The 21,746-nt window shown below is 45.2% G+C and overlaps 2 protein-coding genes across 4 annotated transcripts in view; both read left to right on the top strand.

The window, feature by feature from the left end:
- Positions 1-21,746, top strand: part of BRAF (B-Raf proto-oncogene, serine/threonine kinase) — a 131,942-nt gene that overhangs the window by 3,381 nt on the left and 106,815 nt on the right. For 2 of the 3 annotated variants that reach the window (XM_054033945.1, XM_054033964.1), the window contains exon 2: positions 18,777-18,878. In XM_054033945.1, the coding sequence (XP_053889920.1) occupies positions 18,777-18,878 (102 nt within the window). Of the gene's footprint in view, positions 1-17,466; positions 17,546-18,776; positions 18,879-21,746 lie in introns of those variants that run through there. The other variant, XM_054033954.1, reaches the window with a different exon arrangement.
- On the top strand, positions 2,210-4,953 carry LOC128840217 (myb/SANT-like DNA-binding domain-containing protein 2). The gene is made up of 2 exons (XM_054033976.1): positions 2,210-3,484; positions 4,428-4,953. Exons 1-2 carry the CDS (start codon positions 2,956-2,958, stop codon positions 4,628-4,630), a joined length of 732 nt encoding a protein of 243 aa, XP_053889951.1. The 5' UTR covers positions 2,210-2,955; the 3' UTR covers positions 4,631-4,953.

Here is a 21,746-nt window from a genome sequence, read left to right as displayed (position 1 = left end):
TGTGCCAAAAAATTTAATTCTGAGCACAGTATTTTAAAATTCTGCAAGATTTATTTCTCAATAAATAAATGCAGAGGCTCCAGCATGGCAGTGGGGAGCACAGGCCACTGGCTGTACGAAGGTGGGAGATCACCCTGCAGCCTCCCCCCCCACCCCCCGGGACACGGACTCAGTGGTGAGGCTGCACCTCACCCTGACACAGCACAAGGTCTGGGCCTGCCCTTCTGCACCAAGTGCACCAGGCATGGGGCTTGCAGGCTCAACCAGGCAGGATCCAAGTGTGGAGGGGCTCAGTGGGGGGGGATCCAGGTGTGAGGTGAAAGCATTTTGTGTGGGACAATCTGGGTGCAGGCAGCTCAGTGGGGGATCTAGGTGTGAGGGGATCTGGATGCGGGGAGGGTTGCAGGGGCAATGGGACTTTGCAGGGGCTTCCAGGTGAAAGTGGTTTGGGCTTAGCAGAGGGGTCTGGGTGTGGAGGTCTCAGCACGGGGGGTCTGGGTGCAGCTAGTTGGGGGTCCGTGGTATGGAGGTCTGGATGTGGGGGCTCAGGGTAGGGTGACCAGATGTCCAGATTTTATAGGGACAGTCCCAATTTTTGGGTCTTTTTCTTATATAGGCTCCTATTACCCCCCCCACCCCTTGTCCCAATTTTTCACATTTGCTGTCTGGTCATCCTAGTTCAGGGTGGTGCAGGGGGTAGGACTTATCAGGATGGGGGTCTGAATGCAGGAAGCTCAGTGGAGAGTGGTCTGGGTGCAGGGGTTGGGGTCTGGAGGCAGGGGACTGGGTGCAGGGGGGCTCCAGATACAGGGGTTGAGGTTCAGTGGGGTGGGGTTCTGGGTGTACCGGATGAGGCTTGGTGAGGGTGGCTGGATATGGGAGGTCCAGATACACAGGCGTTGGGTGGATGGGGGAGCAGCTCCCTGTACAGTGACCCCTCCCCCCCTGGAGCTGAGGAGCAATGGGGGTAGGAAGCAGGGGAGGATGCTGAGCTTCCTGCAGCTGGGGGAGGTTTCTGGGGGTGTGTCTGACACACCCCTAGCCACTCCTTGCAGAGGAAGAAGTAGTCCCATTCTCTCCTGCCTCTAGCCCAGCCGGGACTAGCAGCTGATCCCGGCTCAGGTGTCCCCAGCCCTGCAGTGATTTACCTCTCTGCTGGCTGCTCCAGGTGCCTGCAGTGATGTACCTGTTGAGCTAGGGAGTGGTGCATGACTCCTTTTGCAGCTTCCCCTTGCTTCCCTGTCAGAAAGTCATTTTCTGCGGGGAAGCAAAGAAATCTGCGGGAGATATTCTGCGCATGCGCAGTGGTGCAGAATTCCCCCCGGAGTAGGAAATACATACTTTCTAGAGGCACCGGGACCTGTAGACACTGGAGGCGAGTGCATTTAGGGTATATGTCTTTTACCCCCCTACTCCATTCCCATCAGTTGTTTTCTTATAAGCTGGACTCTCAGATGAGGACAGGGTTTTCAGGACCTGGTGAGAACTAGAGATGAGCCTTGGGGAACAATTAAAGTATTATACCCGACTTCTAAGAGGGGGCAAGGTGGACATTTCAAGGTGGGAAACCAGCCCTCTGGAGCTCCCTCTGAGTCTTGCCTTCTTTCCTGTCTCTTGGGGCATGGAGACTGAGGCATCCTCCTCAGCTCCCAGTGGCCAATCCAGTTGCCCGGACTCAAGCTGTCTGTCTACTCTTGGGTGAGTTTCGGGGACATTAGAATTCAGGCTGGTTCACCCCAGGATGGATTCTCAGGGCACAGGCTCGTTCAGGTGGGGAGCATCATGGGTTGCAGGATGGTTGGATGTGTTTATCAGCTGGGAGTAGAGACTATATATTCTTGTCACTGGGGAGTAGTTCCAGAATTATTAAATCATTCCAATTAGATTCTGTTCTTTCAGAGGAAGAAATTCAAAATAGATGACTCAGGAAGTCCCTGCGGAGACACCCAGACTTATTGGCCTCCTGATGCCACTTTAATGGCTGGGGAGAATAAGTTCTGCTTCAGCCTTTTTGGAACATGTCGTTATTTTCAGTTTTGAAATTATTTTAATTTTTAATAGTCCATAATACATTTTTCTATTGACCTGAAACAGCTTTCCCCCCACATTTTGAAACTTCTTGCCTTTGTTCTCTTTTGGAACAGTTTATTTTTCAAACTCACAGCATTTCCCACAAAACAAAAAATCAAGTTTCCACCCAGCCCTAGTGAGAAGCCACCTTTAATTGAGTGATACTTCAGTTCATACTTCTTTAGTTTGGAAAACATTTTTTTTTCTCCTTTTGAAGTATTTTCCTGCCAAGTGTAACTTTACGTAACAGATGTTTGGGGATTGAATGGATTTTTTCTTATGATGAAAGTTAATGCAATATGCATTCCCAATGGAAGTACTCTACTATGATGATGCCACTCACTGTATTTTCCTCATTACAAGACACAAGATGCTAGCATTGAAAGAGTCCATGTATCAACATTCACTCTTTTTGTTGAAAGCTGAATCTTAGAAATCAATTACTTTTGGTTTGGAAAAATGATTGCAATCAGTTACAGGTTGTTGATGAAACTGAGTATCTCTGGCCTGGTCTACACTATCACTTTAATTCGGATTTAGCAGCGTTAAATTGAATTAACCCTGCACCCGTCCACACAACGAAGCCATTTATTTCGAAATAAAGGGCTCTTAAAATCGATTTCTGTACTCTACCCCGACGAGCGGAGTAGCGCCAAAATCGATATTGTCATTTCGAATTAGGGTTAGTGTGGTCGCAATTTGATGGTATTGGCCTCCGGGAGCTATCCCACAGTGCACCATTGTGACCCCTCTGGACAGCAATCTGAACTCGGATGCACTGGCCAGGTAGACAGGAAATGCCCCGCGAACATTTGAATTTTATTTCCTGGTTGCCCAGCGTGGAGAGCGCAGGTGACCACAGAGAACTCATCAGCACAGGTAACCATGCAGGCCGATAATCGAAAAAGAGCACCAGCATGGACCGTACGGGAGGTACTGGATCTGATCGCTATATGGAGAGAGGATTCAGTGCTAGCAGAACTTCGTTCGAAAAGACAAAATGCCAAAACTTTTGAAAAAATCTCCAAGGGCATGATGGAGAGAGGCCACAATAGGGATTCAGATCAGTGCCGCATGAAAGTCAAGGAGCTCAGACAAGCCTATCAAAAAACAAAGGAGGCAAACGGTCGCTCCGGGTCAGAGCCACGGACGTACCGCTTCTACGCCGAGCTGCATGCAGTTCTAGGGGGAGCCACCACCACTACCCCACCTCTGACCGTGGATTCCGAGGCGGGGATAATCTCATCAACTACACCTGAGGATTCTGCGGACGGGGAAGAGGAGGAGGATGACGAGCTTGCGGAGAGCACCCAGCACTCCGTTCTCCTCAACAGCCAGGATCTTTTTCTCAGCCTGACTGAAGTACCCTCCCAAGCCAGTATCCAAGACCATGACCCCATGGAAGGGACCTCAGGTGAGTTTACCTTTTAAAATATAAAACTTGTTTTAAAAGCAAGCGTTTTTTAATGATTACTTTGCCCTGAGGACTTGGGATGCATTCGCGGCCAGTACAGCTACTGGAAAAGTCTGTTAACATGTCTGGGGATGGAGCGGAAATCCTCCAGGGACATCTCCATGAAGCTCTCCTGGAGGTACTCCAAAACCCTTTCCACAAGGTTTCTGGGCAGTGCAGCCTTATTCCCTCCTCCATGGTAGGACACTTGACCACGCCATGCTTACAGCAAGTAATCTGGTATCATTGCATGACAAAGCCTGGCAGCGTATGGTCCCGGTGTTTGCTGGCGTTCAAGCAACATCCGTTCTTTATCTCACTGTGTAATCCTCAGGAGAGTGATATCGCTCATGGTAACCTGGTTAAAATACGGGAATTTAATTAAGGGGACAGAGGTGGCCGTTCCTACTGGGCTGTTTGCCTGTGGCTGAAAAAGAAGTCCTTCCCTGCAGTTAGCCAAGTGCAGGGAGGGGAATTGGCCCAGAGCTTTTCGCATTTGGCTAGCAGGGATCTTCCCTGATACCAGCCACGCGGTGGGGGGAGGGGTAAAGTGATCATCCAGAGAATTGGATGGGGGTGGTTGTTAGTTTGTTTTCTGCTGCTGAAGGTTAACAGGAAAACGGCAGCACTCAACGGGCTTTGCTTGGTATGTGGGAAAGGAGGGCGCAGAAGACAATGGCTTACCATGGCCTCATGCAAGCCGAATTCTGTTGCCCATACCTGTGTCTGTGATCTGTAGCAGCAAAGCCACAGGCACTCAATATTAAGAGGCAAAATACAACCTTGTACTGAAATCACATGTGCTATGTAATGTGAATAGTGTTGGTTACTGTGAAAGAGTATAAGCATTGTTCTGCAAAATGTATCTTTTTAAAAAATTCTCTCCTTTTTTCCCTCCCTCCAGCAGCTGCAAATTTTTCAAGCCTTCCTCCTCCGTCCCGAAGGCTATCTCAGATAAGGCGTCGGAAAAAGAAGACACGAGACGAGATGTTCGCAGAAATCATGGAATCCACCCGCAGTGAAAGAGCTCATCTGAATGAGTGGAAGGACACGGTTTCAAAGTATAGGAAAGAAGCCAGCGAATGTGAGGAGAGGAGAGATGCTTGAGATGAGAGGTGGCGGCAGGAAGATCAGAGGAGGCAGGATGCAACGCTGGGGCTGCTGCGTGAGCAAACAGACGTGCTCTGGCGTCTGGTGGAGCTTCAGGAACGGCAGCAGGATAAGAGTGCCGCTACAGCCCCTGTATAGCCCCCCTTTCCCCTCACCATGTTCCATAGCCTCCTCACCCAGACGTGTAAGAACGCGGGGTGGGGGAGGCTCCGTACACCCTTCCATTCCACCCCAGTGGATAGCCCGAGCAAAAGGCTGTCATTTTTTTAACCTTTTTTTAGTGGCCTTTTCCTTCCCGACGATCCTCCTCCCAAACCCCACCCAGGTTCTCTCCCTCTTTTTATAATCAATTAATAAAGAATAAATGATTTTTAAACGATAGTGACTTTATTTCCTTTGAAAGCAAGCTGGGGGAAGGGAGAGGGTGGGTTCCTTACGGAGAATGAGTCAATAAAGGGAGCGGGTTTTCATGAAGGAGAAAGAAACAGAAATTTCACACTGTAGCCTGTCCAGTCATGAAACTGGTTTTCAAAGCTTCTCTGATGCACAGCGCTTCCTGGTCTGCTCTTCTAATCACCCTGGTGTCTGGCTGCGCGTAATCAGCAGCTAGGCGATTTGTCTGAGTCTCCCACCCCGCCATAAAGGTCTCCCCCTTACTTTCACAGAGATTGTGGAGCACACAGCAAGCAGAAATAACAATGGGGATATTGGTTTGGCTGAGGTCTGAGCGAGTCAGTAACGATCGCCAGCAACCTTTTAAACGGCCAAATGCACATTCTACCCACTATTCTGCACTTGCTCAGCCTGTAGTTGAATAGCTTCTGACTCCTGTCCAGGCTGCCTGTGTATGGCTTCATAAGCCATGGCATTAAGGGGATAGGCTGGGTTCCCAAGGATAACTATTGGCATTTCAACATCCCCAACTGTTATTTTCTGGTCCGGGAAGTAAGTCCCTTACTGCAGCCGTTTAAACAGATTAGTGTTCCTGAAGACGCAAGGGTCATGAACCCTTCCTGGCCAGCCCACGTTGATGTTGGTGAAACATCTCTTGTGATCCACAGGTGCTTGTAGCACCATTGAAAAGTACCCCTTGCGGTTTACGTACTGGGTACCCTGGTGCTCCGGTGCCAAGATAGGGATATGGGTTCCATCTATCGCCCCACCACAGTTAGGGAATCCTATTGCAGCAAAGCCATCCACTATGACCTGCACATTTGCCAGAGTCACTACCTTTCGTAGTAGCACCTCAGTGATTGCTTTGTCTACTTGCATCACAGCAGCCCCCACAGTAGATTTGCCCACTCCAAATTGATTTCCGACTGACCGGTAGCTGTCTAGCGTTGCAAGGTTCCACAGGGCTATCGCCATTCGCTTCTCAACTGTGAGGGCTGCTCTCATCTTGGTATTCTGGCGCTTCAGGGCAGGGGAAAGCAAGTTACAAAGTTCCAAGAAAGTGCCCTTACGCATGCGAAAGTTTCGCAGCCACTTGGAATCGTCCCACACCCGCAACACTATGCGATCTCACCGGTCTGTGCTTGTTTCCCAGGCCCAGAATCGGCGTTCCACGGCTATAACCTGCCCCATTAACAGCATGCTCTCCAAAGCACCGGGTCCCGCGGTTTGATAGAATTCCATGTCCATATCCTCATCACTCTCGCTGCTGTAGCCTACTCCTCGCCGCCTGGTTTTGCAGGTTCTGGTTCAGCATAAACTGCACAATAACGCGCGAGGTGTTTACAATGTTCATGGTTGCTGTCTTGAGCTGAGTGGGCTCCATGCTTGCCATGGTATGGCGTCTGTACTGTTCACCCAGGAAAAAGGCACAAAACGGTTGTCTGCTGTTGCTTCCCTGGAGACGGGGGTGGATATACCCAGAACCACCTGTGACAATGTTTTTGGCCCCATCAGGCATTGGGATCTCAACCCAGAATTCCAATGGGTGGAGGAGACTGCGGGAACTATGGGATAGCTATGGGATAGCGACCCACAGTGCAACACTCCAGAAATCGATGCTAGCCCCGGTACATGGACGCACACCACTGAATTAATGTGCTTAGTGTGGCCGCATACATTCGACTTTATACAATCTGTTTGCAAAATTCAAATTATATAAATTGGGATTAATCCCGTAGTGTAGACATACCCTCTGTGACATGAAATGTTGTTGATACCCTATTATTATAGAAGCACTATAATTTTCTCCAAAGTACCCAACAGCAAGCAAAGAAATGTACTAATTAATACACTAAAATGTTTTTACTATAAAAATAGGTTGCATAGCTCAGTTGTCAGTGAGTTTTTAAAAATAAGAATTCTATTACGTAGAGGGATACTAGCAATAATTTCTGCAGCATATTGTTTAAGTGTATAGCATATTTAAGACTCTGAAACAATGTTATTAGTAAGATAAATTGAAACAGTTAAACTTGCTGAAAATTGGTAATTTTAGTTTTTAAAACAGTATTTGAACTGTTGCATGAGTGAGTGTGATAGAGCATGGAGTCTGATTTTTTTTTTCATGTATTTTACTTAATGTTGTCTGTAACTTTCCTTGATGTCAAATAAGGAAAACATTTTACAAGTTCCTTATTTTAATGTATGAAATGTCTGAACTTCATTTTTTTGCAAAGCATTGCAAGCAAAATTGCTCTTTTTGGGAATTTTTTTTTTTTTTTTTTTTTGGGAGGTCCCTTAACACCTTTCACAAGGTCATCTTTGACTTGTAAACTTCAGCCTGGGCAGAATTTTTTCTATTAATTTAATGGAATAAAAGTTTCTTCTTCTCTGTTCCCCTTCATCCAGATGTCCTGGGCACAATAACTTTTTTAGTTACTGCAGTATTCTCCATGATTTAAATATTCTAGTAAAGGGAAAGGAAACAGGTAGCTGATGCTTCTACAAATATACCTCCAGCAGAGCAAGCTGAAAGGGTATGCCATAAAACTTTATATTCCAGACATTTTGAAAAGAGCTTACAGTTTTTGTTAGAGTTACTAAAAGATCTTTCAGTGTCCTAATTGCTCTGTGACTCAGGAAAAGCAGGCCATTCCTTTTATTGGTTGTTTTTTATTATCTAGCACCTAGGTGCTTATTTACAAAATTTAAAAATATCTCACACATTCACAGTGGATAAGGATGACCAGGTCTGGAATCCCTTGGGTCTTCTGGCTCTCCTTATGTTCACCTTGGCTTATGCCAGCTGCACTAGCTGGGAAGGGGAATCAAAACCCGATTCAGCCTTGACGGAGTGACCACACTGTTACCACATTCCTGTTTCTGCTTCCCTTATGGGCCAGAGTCAGTGGTCTTCTTTACCAAGTATCTGCAGCAGTTACTCCAGTTGCAGTTACCAAATCAGGTTCCACGTATCTTAAAATAAATGTATTTGACATAATGCAAGAAAATCTCTAAATAATCAATTGTAAATAAGTGTATCTACTAGGATATTATGATGTGTTGATCGTTTGACACACAGTTTAGATTACAAATATGAAGTATTACCTACAACATATATAAACATTGTTTTTAGTCTTCCTCCATCCCAAACTTCCAGATACGTAGGGCTGTCAGGCTTTCTTGCAGCATGTCCAATTAATGTTAGAGTACATCTCTTTGGAATTCTTTGGTTTCATCTGTACTAAGCAAGTATGCTATTATAGGGACATGGGTTGCATATAAGTTGTTGGTTGCATGGATTGTCTTTGCATTGATGCAGCATGTCCACACTGCAGATCAGTTTGAAAAACCACTTTTATCATGTTCATATGTAGTTCTTTCAGCTGGTCCTGTATCAGGGCATTTTAGGACTAACCTATCTCATGATTCTAGCATAGCTTTGTGGAACACTTACAAAAATTTGTGATCTGAAAGACTTGTTTAAGCATTCTTATTTGTTGCAGTGAATCCCTTTGGGGTTGTCACCTTTTTCAGCATGAAGTGCATGAGAGACGTTTTTGGTGCAAAACCCTAGTACCAGTGTCACTGAGCTGTTGGCCTGGAATCCTTTGGCTTCTCTGGGTTAGCTAGTATACCTCCCTATGAGGAAAGGAGAGGGGAGAGACTTAAGTGACATCTGTCACTGAAGGCTCTGGGTCTCCAGCAATGTTAAATGGGGCTACTGAATTGATCTTAAATGATTTCCTGAAGGCTGCCAGAAGTTTAATTTCTCCTGACGAAGAATACCATTCAGCTCATGCCACTAGGTGAAAGAAGAAACAGATTCTTTATATCAGGTATTTCCAAATAAAAGGCATGGAGTGTCTCAATATAAAGGATCTAGTATTTCTGGTAGGAAAAGGTAGAAAATAGTGTGTCTGCAATTATGTAGCTTCCTAAGGAAGGTGACTGGCTGTGCTCTCCAGACTTCTGCAAACACTTAAGTGTGTTTGGAGGTGTGGGGTGGGGGAATGTAGTGCAACCACTGGAAATATCACAGGTTTCTTATAAGAGACCAACACTAATAATTCTGGGTGTTGCCTTTTGGTCTGACATCAGTTATGCATTTCTGTAAAATACTATGGCAGCCATAGCCTAATACCATAATATTTTAGTACCTCTGAGACAGAGACCCCTTGGCAATGGCTCCCCTATTCTCAAACATCTCTCACTGAGATTTGACAGACTAAACTAAACATGTCTTACACAACATTTATTTGTAAACAGTAACATGTAAGATATCTATACAAAGCTCATAACTTGTTAAGATTCATAATCATTGCAAGGTGTATATATATTGAAAGTATGCTTTCTGCACTTAGAGTAGAAATTAATCATCTGGAGATAATGTAATGGCCCATTTGGGCAAGGGGGAGTTGCCACCCCACCCTGTTTGGCTGGTGATGCTATGCAAGCTCAGTTGTTTAGCCTTGAGCAATACTAAGACTTTGAATGGGAAGCCATCAGAGGCAACAACAAACAAATGAAACCAATTAAAGGTAAAAACAAATAAGAAAACATTACAACAAGTAGGTTTTCACCCTATGAATAGAAACTGAAGGCTGGTTTTGGTACAACAGGGAGGGAGAAGCACCCCATCCATTTACTGGGGATAACCCTGTGTGGAGTGGGGATGATTTTCTGAACTTTCAGATTATGGTTCTTAAGAAACCAGCTATCCCTGCAACAGACTGACCTTTTGGTGGAAATCTACTTTATTAAATAGAAGGGTAACTGTTGATAAGTGTAGACCCAGATTCGCATTTTATGATTTTGTTTTATATTGTAACCCTTTTCATAGAATATCAGGGTTGGAAGGGACCTCAGGAGGTCATCTACTCCAACCCCCTGCTCAGATCAAGACCAAGCCCCAGACAGATTTTTGCCCCAGATACCTAAATGGCCCCCTCAAGGACTGAGCTCACAACCCTGGGTTTAGCAGGCTAATGCTCAAATCACTGAGCTATCCCTTCCCCCCACACACACTTTTGTTTCCACCGTTCTTATTTCTAGTTAAATCTTCATTTTTACAGCAAAACAAAAATAAGTTTAAGTGCTCACAAGTGTTGTGTGTTGTACAGGAGTGGTGGTTTAAGGTAAAATAGGTAAACTGGGGTATGCTGAACTAGGGTTACCATATTTCCATAATCAAAAAAGAGAAGGGGGGGGGAGAGCCCCGCTCTAGCCCCACCCTGCCCCACCCCCATCCACTCCCACTCCTGACTGCCCCCCTCAGAACCCCCAACTCCCCCTGCTCCTTGTCCCCTGACTGCCCCCTCCTGGGACCCCTGCCACTAACTGCCCCCTAGAACCCCACCCCCTATATAAGCCTCCCTGCTTCTTGTTGTTCCCTGACTGCCCCGTCCTGAGAACCCCCCACCCTAACTGCCCCCCTAGGACCCTAGCTGTCCCCTGACTGTCCCGACCCTTATCCATACCCCCACCCCATATTCACACCCTCGCCCCCAGACAGACCCCCGGGATTCCCACACTCTATCCAACTGCTCCCCGCCCCCTGACAGGACCCCCGAACTCCTGACCCATCCAACCCCCTCTGCTCCCTGCCTGCCTCGACCCCTCTTCACACCCCGCCCACCTGAGAGTCCCCCCAGAACCCCCGACCCATCTAACCCCCCCTGCTCCCTGTCCTTGCCTGCCTTGACCCCTCTCCACACCCCTGCCCCCCTGACAGTCCCCCCAGAACTCCCGACCCATCCAACCCCCCCCCCGCTCCCTGTCCCCTGACTGCCCCCCTTTTCCAACTCCTCAGTCCCCTTACCGTGCCGCTCGGCCGGGCGGCATGCTGAGGCTGTGGAGGAGGGGGGGAGGGGCTCTGGTCGCTGCTGCTAGCCCCACCGCCGCGTTCCCTCACAGGCGCACAGCCCCGCCCCCCCAGTGCTGCCGGGCAGTGTGCTAAGGCTGCAGGGGATGGGGAGAGCCGAGAAGGGGCTTTGGCTGCCGAGGCCCCAGTGCGAGCGGCGCTCGGCCGCCCTGTCAGCCGCTTTTCACTCTTTAAATAGCCGACCGGGGGGAAATCCCGGACATTTTTACATTTTAGAAATCCCCCCCGGACGGCTATTTAAAGAGCGAAAAGCTGGACATGTCCGGGAAAATCCGGACGTATGGTAGCCCTAGCTGAAACTTTGGGTGCAGAGAATCTGGAGTTTCTGTGAGTAGCCAGTGTCGGGGGCTGGATATCACGGGAATGATTCAAAGGGACTCGGGGATTGAGGTGCATCTATTGTTAATCTGCAAGGCAAATTTAGGGCTGCCATAGCCCAGAGGAGAGTGCTTGAGTGGTTGAAAGGCTGGTGGCGTCCTGGAGCTGATGCCCAGCTACCTCAATAAAGACTCTTTTGCGGAAAGCAGGGGGTAACAAGGTGACTCTCAGTCCTGGCTAGCCGAAGAACTGTCACAGCCTTCCAAGAGTAAGAACATCTCTCTCTCTTTCTCACTCTCTTCCCCCCCCCTCCTCCCTCCCCACAGCAAAAGTAGGCTTGTGTGTGTGCGTATGTTGTATTTATTATCCTAAGGCTTGTCAACATGGTACTTTCGTGCACACCAAAGGGATGTAAATTTTAATCCTCTTGTGTTGCACACTAACCTGACCCAGGTGTGGTGCACTAAAAGTTCCCTAGTGCGTGTTAATATAGACTGCGTTGACATACTTTAGTGCATGCCATCAGGCTCCACAGGAGCCAGTAGTGCATGACACACTAGTGAGGACTAAAATTTACATCCCTCTGGTGTGACTAAATCTCTGTAGACAAGCCCCTGGAAAAAGTGATGGGTGCAGGTAAGGGTGCAGTTAGAAGAGAGCTTGAGAACAGAGGGGTGTATTGCATTTAGCCTGCAAAGTCACATAGTTAGTGGTGTTTATTATGCTATCCAGCAGTGAGTTCTATAGTCTTGGGCTGGTTTTTGCAAAGATCCTGTCTCCCATGACTAAGTTGCCCATAAGTTGTTGTGACAGAAGATAGCTGTAAGGGAGAATGAGATGTGATGATCTCTTGTGTAGCTAGAGCCATAAGAGGCTCATATGCACTTGCTTGCTGTTTGGACAATTGGAAGGAACCTACACATTTGTTCGTGCTGCTGGAGGCAGTGGGCTTCCTTCTTAAAGACCCAACATTTCAGCTTTTCCCACATACATGAATGGGGTATGACATTGCACTCTAGCATATTTTCATAAAATCATATAATGTAACAGGAATATGCTTCATGCAAAAGGTCTCTTGTAAGGTATCATTACAAAGCTTATAATCTACTGAGTGTGGTCATCCTATTTGTATAAATGTGTCACTCTTGTATCTGAAACTAGAAATATGAAATATAACTCTGAGGTCCTATTGTAATTATGCAAAGTGTGGGTCATTAATGGTGGTTTGGAATCTTGAGGGCTCCCATCAACTAGGAGAATTGACTGTACATGGCTCTGTTTACTTGTAAGCCTTCCTGTATATGTGTGTGCTTGCAAGTGGATAACAAAGTCTTACAATGACATGTGATCTTGTCACTTGAACTGGAATCCATCTTACAATGACATGTGATCTTGTCACTTGAACTGGAATCCATCTTTAACGTGGTGCTTTTCCATTTAGAAGGAGGGGTGGTAACCCAAAGAGGGACAAAGGATTCCTGCCTTGTGCAAAAGAGATATAAGGGGGTGGAACAGAACAAAGAGGGTTGCAGTCATGAGAAATCCCCTAGCTACCACCTGAGCTGGAACACGGACTGTACCGGGGAAAGAATCATAGAACATCAGGGTTGGAAGGGACCTCAGGAGGTCATCTAGTCCAACCCTCTGCTCAAATCAGGACCAACACCAATTAAATCCCCAAATGGCCCCCTCAAGGATTGAACTCACAACCCTGGGTTTAGCAGGCCAATGCTCAAACCCCTGAGCTATCCCTCCTCCAAAGGATTGGGCCCAGACTAGGAAGGCATCCAGTCTGTGAAAAAAGCCTATTGAAACATCTCTGAGGGTGAGATTTACCTGTATTCAGTTTTCTTACTGTATTAGGCTTAGAGTTGCATGTTTTATTTTATTTTGCTTGGTAATTCACTTTTTGTCTGTTATTACTTGGAACCACTTAAATCCTACTTTTTGTATTTAATAAAACCATTTTTTACTTCTTAATTAACCCAGAGTATGTATTAATATTGGTGGGGGGCGAGAGAACAGCTGTGCATACCTTTCTATTAACGTTATAGAGGGCGAACAATTTATGCGTTTACCCTGTATAAGCTTTATACAGGGTAAAACGTATTTATTTGGGGTTTGGATCCCATTGGGAATTGGGTATCTGAGAGCTGGAGACAGGAGCACTTCTTAAGCTGTTTTCAGTTAAGCCTGCAGCTTGTGGGGGACGTGGTTCAGTCTTGGATCTGTGTTTGCAGCAGGCAAGCATGTCTGGCTCAAACGAGGCAAGGCACTGAAGTACCAAGCTGACAGGGAAAACAGGCTCAGAAGTAGTCTGGGCACATCAGGTGGCAGTCCCAAGAGGGTTTTGGTGATCCAGCCCATCACATAGGGTATCTTGTGTGGAAGCCTAACTGGACTCAAGGCCTTCTGCACTGGTACAGTATCAGTGGTGTGGACCTAGCAGAGAAGAGATGTTGAAGCCATCAGGCTTCAAAATGGATTAAGTTACAGATTTGGGGCCTGATACCCATAACAGTAGCTAATGGCATGGCATGAGGTGACAGCTACGGATGCTGTAGTGTTAAAGTCAAGTGTTCTTGTGCTACATGTGATTGACTGCCTCCATGAAGTAGTGGCTTGTTCACTGGCTAGCTGCAGTTAGACAGGGACTTCCAGATTGCCTCAATCAGATTGAGTAATCACATGCTTCCTGCTTGAGATGGGTTGTACATACGTGGGGCTTCATTCTTAAGGAGCTGTTCTCTCTAGGACAGTCTATAGATTAGTGATCTCCAATCTTTTTATGCCCAAGATCACTTTTTGAATTTAGGAGCAACCCAGGATCTATCCCCTCTGCTCACTCCACCCCCCCCTCCCGTTGCTCACTCTCTCCCCCACCCTCACTCACTTTCACCAGGCTGGGGTCGGAGGTTGGGGTTTGGGAAGGGTACAGGCTCTGGGCTGGGGCTGAGGGGTTCGCAGTGTGGAAGGGCACTCTGGGCTGAGCCTGGGCAGGGAATTGGGGTACAGGAGGAGGTGAGGGATGCAAGCTCTGGGAGGAAGTTTGGGTACAGGAAGGGGCTCTGAGCTGAGGCAGACTGTTAAGGTGCTGTAAGGGGGTACAAGGTGCTGGCTCTGGGAGGGGGCTCAGGGCTGGGGCTTGGGGTGCAGGAGGGAGTATGGGGTGCTGGCTCTGAGGGGAGTCAGGGCTGGGGCAGAGGGTTGGGGTGCAGGAGGGGGTTTGGGTTGCTGGCTCTGGGAGGGGGTTCAGGGCTTGGGGATGGGGTGCAAGAGTGGGTTCGGAGTACAGGAGGAGTATGGGGTGCTGGCTCTGGGAGGGGGTTGGAGTGCGGTCTCCTACCAGGCAGCACTTACCTTGGGTGGCTCCCGGTTGGCAGTGCAGCAAGGCTAAGGCAGGCTCCCTGCCTGCTGTGGCCCCACGCTGCTCCTGGAAGGGGCCAACAAGCCACTGCGGCCCCAGGGGGAGGAGCATGTGGCTCTGTGCGCTGCCCCTCTCTGCAAGCACTGCCCCTGCAGCTCCCATTGGCCACAGCTCCCTGTTCCTGGCCAATGGGAACTGCGGGGGCGGTGCTTGCAGGCAGGAGTAGCTCGCAGAGGGAGAACCCTGACACACACACACACACACCCCGCCCCCAGGGCCGCGCGGCCGCGCTGGCCTCTTCCGTGAGCGGCGTGGGGCTGGGGCAGGCAGGGAACCTGCCTTAGCGGCAGCCACGCTACACCACCAGAGATTGTGATCGATTGGTTGGTGACCTCTGCTCTAGATGCAGCTTTTTTGAGATAAGATCCATGGGGTAAGGTTTAGAGCTTTCACTGACCTAGTATTCCCAGAAATGGTTGATTCAAACATATAGGATCCTCTCTATGTGCAAGGTAGAATGGGTGTTGTCTCCTGTGTTAAGCAATTCTTCAAGGATGGGGTTGGGCAGTGTACCACAATATGTCTAATTACTGGTTACTTGGCAGGAAAGAGAACCTGATTGTAGACAGAGTATTTCAATCAATGTGAGAGCCATGTGAAGTTGTCTCAGATTGAAGCTAGCTCTTTCACGAGTGGGGCATACCAGAGAGATCTGTTTGTGGTGTCTGCAAGCAACACACTATTGAAGTTGTGCATAACTCGTTTAGTGATCCATTTTGAGGGATGCTTTCTTTACTTACTGGATGGGGAGGGAGTTCATGTACCTTTCCTCCTGTAAGTAATGCACCTAAGGGAGTAGAGCTCAAGAGGTTAATTTTTCTGATAGACTCCTTCCAACCATCTAGGAAAACAAACCAATTCCAATAGAAAAGGTCCATGATTCAGTGTGAAAAGGCATGGTTTAGAACTTATTGTGTGCTCTTCCCCAACTCCTTTGAGTACATTTGGCAGCTATTTGGGCTTTTCCAGGGCTTTAACTCCAGTTTTTGGCTCTGAAAGGCTGCTCTCTATCTGCCTATCAGCTGCTGAATAGAGAGGCCCTCTGTTCCTCCTGGTGCTGCTACTTCTGTTATCATAATAGTGTTAGAACAGTAGAACTGGAAGGAGGGAGAGAGAAAAAGCAGCTCAGAATAGTAACTGTTGGATGCAAAGTAGAAAACATATTTGCAGGGAGGGAGGAAGTCATTCACCCTCCAGCCACCACAGAGGAGAAATGGGGAAGCTTCTGATAGTACAGGGACAACCAATGAGACCACCTTGTCCGCTGGCAATCCCTTCCTCAACCACCTATGTATGTGATGCTGTTAGTGTAGGAATGGGATGTTGAGTCCTAAGCCCCTCCATGAGGTGGTTATCCATGGGTGGGATTTTCAGAAGTGCCTAAATGACTTAAAAGTGAAAGTTGCATTGAAAGCCAGCGAGACTTGATTCTGAAGTCACTTAAGTGCTCTTGAAAATTGCCAACCCTACCAAGTGGAGAAATAGCTTAGGGACTCCAGCCATAGTGGTAGAGTGGATTTCTCATGCTCACAGAAAGTGTGGTGTGGGCTGGGAACTCTGTGATCTCTGCTTAGTTTTAGGATACCTAAAGCCCTATTTAACACTGGAGGTAGATAAGTTTTTTATTTTGTGTGTAGTACATTTATAAGCTCAAGTGCCCGTGCTGAATGTCAACGAGGTGATTAAACTTTAGTGTAACAACCTCCTTTTCAACCACTTGATATATGAGCAGACTTATTAAATGAAGGTCCTCCTTTGATACTGGGGATTTCAGCTTGTGTCTTGAGTGAGCGTTAGGGCTCTGTTGACAGATCCAGTTGCTAAATATCTTCCAAGGTAGTGCTGGGATTCCACCTTAATCCTCCTGCCAAGTTTCTTTCCCAACATCCAAGCCAGCAGGGTCTTATTCCATCAGTTTACCAAGTAAAATTCCCTACTCTCTTATCTGGAACAGATTAGATGACAGAGAGAGCCTTCTGATTCTTTTGATATGCATACATTGCACAGCTCTCTCATTGCTGCTTCTTGGCAGGCATACAGCATAATGGTCATATTAACAAACATTTGTGTGAGTTCAGAGAAAAAGTTGGTCTTTACAGCCAGCCTCCACTGAGTTTACATATTAAGATTTGGAAGGCAGCCACAGAGTTCTGTTGAAATTGGCCTCATGAGAAGAAGCAAAATTTATCATCAGTGCTTCAAACTTGTATTGGGCTAGAGGTTACCCAACTGTCTTTCCACCTTGTTTTATTTTGGTGATGTCCCCATCCTTAATAGCTACTACAGAATAACAGATATCTTTATTAAAATATGAGTTAGGTGTGTTTTGAACTTCTAACATGTTTGTTCTGTGTTGCAGAAAGATTTTTCTCTTTACTTCTAGTATAATGTTTGAGACATTAATGGAGTTGGGGTTCTGTTACTGGTATCTTTTAATAGAACATAAAGCTAATTCCCTGCCATTTTATCCGTAACGGTATAAGTTCTATCACCACCATCCCACCTCTCTTCTTAGAGACTGAGGGATTTGTATTTTCTTTCACTGACAGGTCACAGGAATCTCTGAGGTTCTATTGGAAGAAGCAGTATGCAAGTCTCCATCCTGGAGCTGATGGCTTTTGAATTTTGAGCTATATTACTTTCTCACTAGTCTCTAAGTAATAGCATCAGTTTTGAATAGTGATACTTTTATAAATGGTACCTTCAGAGAACAGATAAGTATTTTTTCTCTGGCTTGTAGAAATTAAATCTTTCTCAGTTTTCATCACATTAAGTTGCTAGCAAATGTAATTCTAAGAAAAATAAAAATCTCTTTTCTGGAGGCCAGAGTCTATTGGTCCAACAAGTGAAAAAATTCGACTTCTACTGGATCAAAGTACCTTTTTTTCCTGTAAGTGAACTTACTATTGTATTGATTCAGCTTCAGCAATTGAACATTGCATAGTGATGACTTACAGTGCAAGGTAGCACTCATAGTCATCTCATAATACTAACAGTGGTTACAAGTTACAGAGTCAGTGGGAAAAACTTGCAAACTGAAGCAATCTAGAGCCCCAAGTGTACAATGTGTTTAAGATCAGGGCATTTAAATACTGCAGTGATAGGTACATTAGAAATATCTAGATCGGGGTCGGCAATGTTCAGCACGCGGCTCGCCAGGGTAAGCACCCTGGCGGGCCGGGCCAGTTTTATTTACCTGCTGACGCGGCAGGTTCGGCCGATCGCGGCCCCCACTGGCCGCGGTTCGCCGTTCTGGGCCAATGGGGGTGGCGAGAAGCGGCGCGGGCCGCAGCTTCTCGCCGCCCCCATTGGCCCAGGACGGCAAACCGCGGCCAGTGCGGGCCGCGATCGGCCGAACCTGCCGCGTCAGCAGGTAAATAAAACTGACCCGGCCCGCCAGGGTGCTTACCCTGGCGAGCCACGTGCCAAATGTTGCCGACCCCTGATCTAGATCACGTGATTACAGTAGTTACCAGTTTACCACTGAATGTTTGACATTTGTTGATTTGCAAGTGTCATCATAGCAACTTGAACAGATTAATAAAATCCTGAAACTTTGAACATTACATAGATTAGTTTTCTCCTCTAATCAGATTTCTGTTTTGTACTGTATCCTATGTAACCTTAGACAAGTCACTGTACCTCTTTACCTCAGTTTCCCCATCTGTAAAATGGAGATAAGACTTTGTAAAGTGTTTTGAGATCTCCATATAAAAAGTAATATATGAGAGAGATGTTTGTTTTTAGCAGTTCCTGCATTTCAAAATGAAAGGGTCTTTGCTCAGTTTAGTTTAAGACTGGAACAGAACCGAGACTGTATTGATACAGATAGTAGGTGATCATAATAACCACCAGTCGCTGTTTTTGATTGACGTTACTGATACTTTGAAACGGTATTTTCATTAAGGACTTCTGTCAACAAAGCTCTGGAAAAAATGATTAATTTGGGTCTAGGACAAATTTTACAGTCATTTCAGTAAAATATGGAGTCTGACTTTTTTCAGCCTTAAAGATTAACTTAGTTTTTAGCTATTAAGATGTGAGTTCATGGTTTTTAATTTTTTAAAATCTGTCCCAGACTTGCCTCTTTTGATTTATAAAAATATATTTTTATATTTTAGGTATGGAATATCAAACAGATGATTAAATTAACACAAGAACACATAGAGGCGCTGCTGGACAAGTTTGGAGGAGAGCATAACCCACCATCAATATACTTGGAGGTAAGCTTTGAGTATCAAATGAACTCCATTGAGTTAGTGTAATATGCTGTATATTTTTCAAGTATAAAGTAATTGTCCAGTAGAAGACTAACAGAAATACTTGTAATAGACAACTATTTCTTCCTTGACTATATAAAAACAAATTATGCTTCTAATACTTAAAGATAGAAAAGAGATATTAGTGAGTCTTTCCCTCTTTTGTGACAAGCTGCAGGGTTCCTGGTGAGTAATGTGTGTACTACTGAGGGAAAGGCAGAAAACTATTGAAGTAGGTGTGCTGTTACAACTAGCGTAAAACATAAACTCTTAGCGGCAGCTTTCCGTTCTGCATTCTAAGTGCGTGTAGGTGTGCATATGTATATATCTGGTTGCAACTCCATAGGTAAGATAGAGTTGTGTTGTGCATTGAAACCTTTATTTTGTCTAGGGAGAAATACAAACTTAAAACCAATTCCCCAAATTTAGAACACTTACTCTTTGAGCAGAATGAATTTTCTGAGAATGTATAAGTAAATCTGTTAATTTGTTTGCATTATAATTAATAAAATTATTACTTTTTAAGAAATGTAGTAGTATTTGGTTTTTGTTCCAAACAATCCTAATGGAATAACATACTTGAAATTTACCATGATAGTTGAAATTCATTGAAATCTTAAACTGTTTGAGGTAACTAGTTATAATTAAGCTATGTTGTTGTCTAAATGGGATCAGTTCAACAGCTCAGGTAACTCTCAAATGGGACCATTTGTGACATCAATGCAACCAATTCCCCTCCCTTTCTGTACATCTAACTTGCATGCAACAGTTTTATTAGTTGTAATGGCTCAGTTGTATGAGGGAGACTGGACATACAATGAGTTCTTCTTGGTTAGATTATTTGCCCCAACTGTCATTGCTCTTTAAAGATTCTGTAGTGCAGACTAGTGAGCTAGTAATTTGCCTTTGCTTCATTGCATGTTAAGGCAAAACTGCTGGGGGCTCAAGCACAGGGGGAGCCCTTAGAGCATGGACACTGGGACTCTAGGATTGAGTTCTCACTGCCTTTATTCACATAGCACTGATTTTACTAACACAGCACTCTGATAAATCCATTGCAGTTTAAGGGCCAGATTCACCATTACACTTAGGTTGCTTTGCTCTGCTTTGGTGTACTGCTCTTAAAAGTTAAAATAATAAAAAATTGTTATATTTTTAACAAATTATTATAAATATGTGATCCATTCTCTTTGTGTTTCTTGCTTGGTGTTCATATATGACATTTTTAAAAAATGAAGATAATTCTCAAACCAAAAAGCTGTTACTTTCTCTTAACCTTAACTTCATCACATCAGTAAGTTTAAGGATAAAAACATTACAGGAATGTTATAATTCGACCAGGAAATTCAGAGATAAGGTTACACTTAAAAGAAATCCAGATTTGTTAAGGTATGAAAATGCATGTTTAAGGCACCCAGATGCCTCTAGGGGATAAAGAGATAGGATTAAAACTGATATTTAAACATATGAAAGAAATACCTAATCTGGGACCAGAAACACTAAAATACTTTAATCAGAATCCTATATTCTTTGCATAACATCACTGCAGGCAGAGATAAGGTTGTTTGGTTGTCTTGACTGTGCATTTCTATATCTAAACGTGTTAAGATTTCTTTGATCAACTTGTTTGTTTTAGCCTGGTGCAAAAGTAGTGGTTGGCGCTTACTAGCTTGTTAGAAGTTGCCGTGACACAATTGGTCTGAAACTCTAGTGTATCACAATGCTGGATATAAAGCAGCCTGACACACAACAAACAAAAACACATCTTGGTGTTGATTGCAGGGTTGAAAGTACAAAAATGTAGAAAATATGTTCCACCATTTTATTAGAAACAGTATGGTTGCCAAAGTATGGAAGACAAATGTTAAATTTCAGTAAGTGCACATGAACAAATTCACCAAGAAATTCTCTACATATAAGAGACTTTAGAAGGGAGATAAGGGAATACTGATAAGTAAGTTACAAGCAGCTCAACAGATGTGCATACCGTTGAGAAATCTAATAAAAATGGAAAAACAATGTGGATAACTTGTGCACCACCATCTTGCCTGTTGCTCAGGCCCTTACCAGGGCATCATTTTCAAATCAGACCTCTTTTGGTTTTCATGACCAGGCTATGTCTAAATCTTGCAGATTCTTTTTGCATGACATACCTAAAATATGCCTTTCTTTTCCATCCACACAGCTAAAACTCTTGACCAGGTCTGATCATATCATGTGTAAATTATTGCAACATCCTTTCCTGTCCTTGACCAATGCAATCTTGCCCCATTCCTGCCTATTCAGAATTCTCCTGCAAATATACTTTTCCTAGCCCATCACTTTGACAATGTCAGCCCTTTCTTTGCATCTCTTTTTCTGTTGAATCAAACATAAGATACTTGTCTTTGTTTTCAAGGCCCTTTGTGGCCTGTCCTCACCTTTCTTGTCCTCTCATTCACTATCAAGATGTGGACTTTGTCTCAGATTGACCCATGATACCAGCCTCCATTGCCTACATGTTAAATTTTCAGAGAAGCACCTTTGTGCTTTCTTCCATGCTGCCCCTCATGCATGGTAGGAACTCCCCATGAACATCTGCAAAACTAACTTACTGTCCTCCTTCAAAATCCTCCTTAAAACTCTTTCTTTGTACTTCCCATCAGTATCTGTCCATTGTATCTTCTCTGATACTTAGTGTGCCCTTTGTTGGAATACTGAGAACTTAGTGACAATAGTTGAGCACTGCTAGGGAAAAACTGCTTCAGTGTTGAGCAGTGAAAGATGTGGAAACATGCAAAACATCTTTCTGGGGACTAAAACACAACTTATGTAAAAAAAAAAATCACTCAA

The sequence above is a fragment of the Malaclemys terrapin genome, chromosome 1 (assembly GCF_027887155.1).
Source record: "Malaclemys terrapin pileata isolate rMalTer1 chromosome 1, rMalTer1.hap1, whole genome shotgun sequence".
Lineage (NCBI taxonomy): Eukaryota > Metazoa > Chordata > Testudines > Emydidae > Malaclemys > Malaclemys terrapin.
Note: the sequence above shows the minus strand (reverse complement) of the source record. Positions and strands in the feature narration are given on the sequence as shown.

What these genes read in the sequence shown, in the direction of transcription:
- LOC128840217 (XM_054033976.1), top strand. Translation starts at nt 2,956, where the DNA reads ATGCAGGCCGATAATCGAAAAAGAGCACCAGCATGGACCGTACGGGAG. An exon ending in CCCCATGGAAGGGACCTCAG is followed by an intron (nt 3,485 to 4,427) that starts GTGAGTTTACCT and finishes CCCTCCCTCCAG; the next exon opens with CAGCTGCAAATTTTTCAAGC.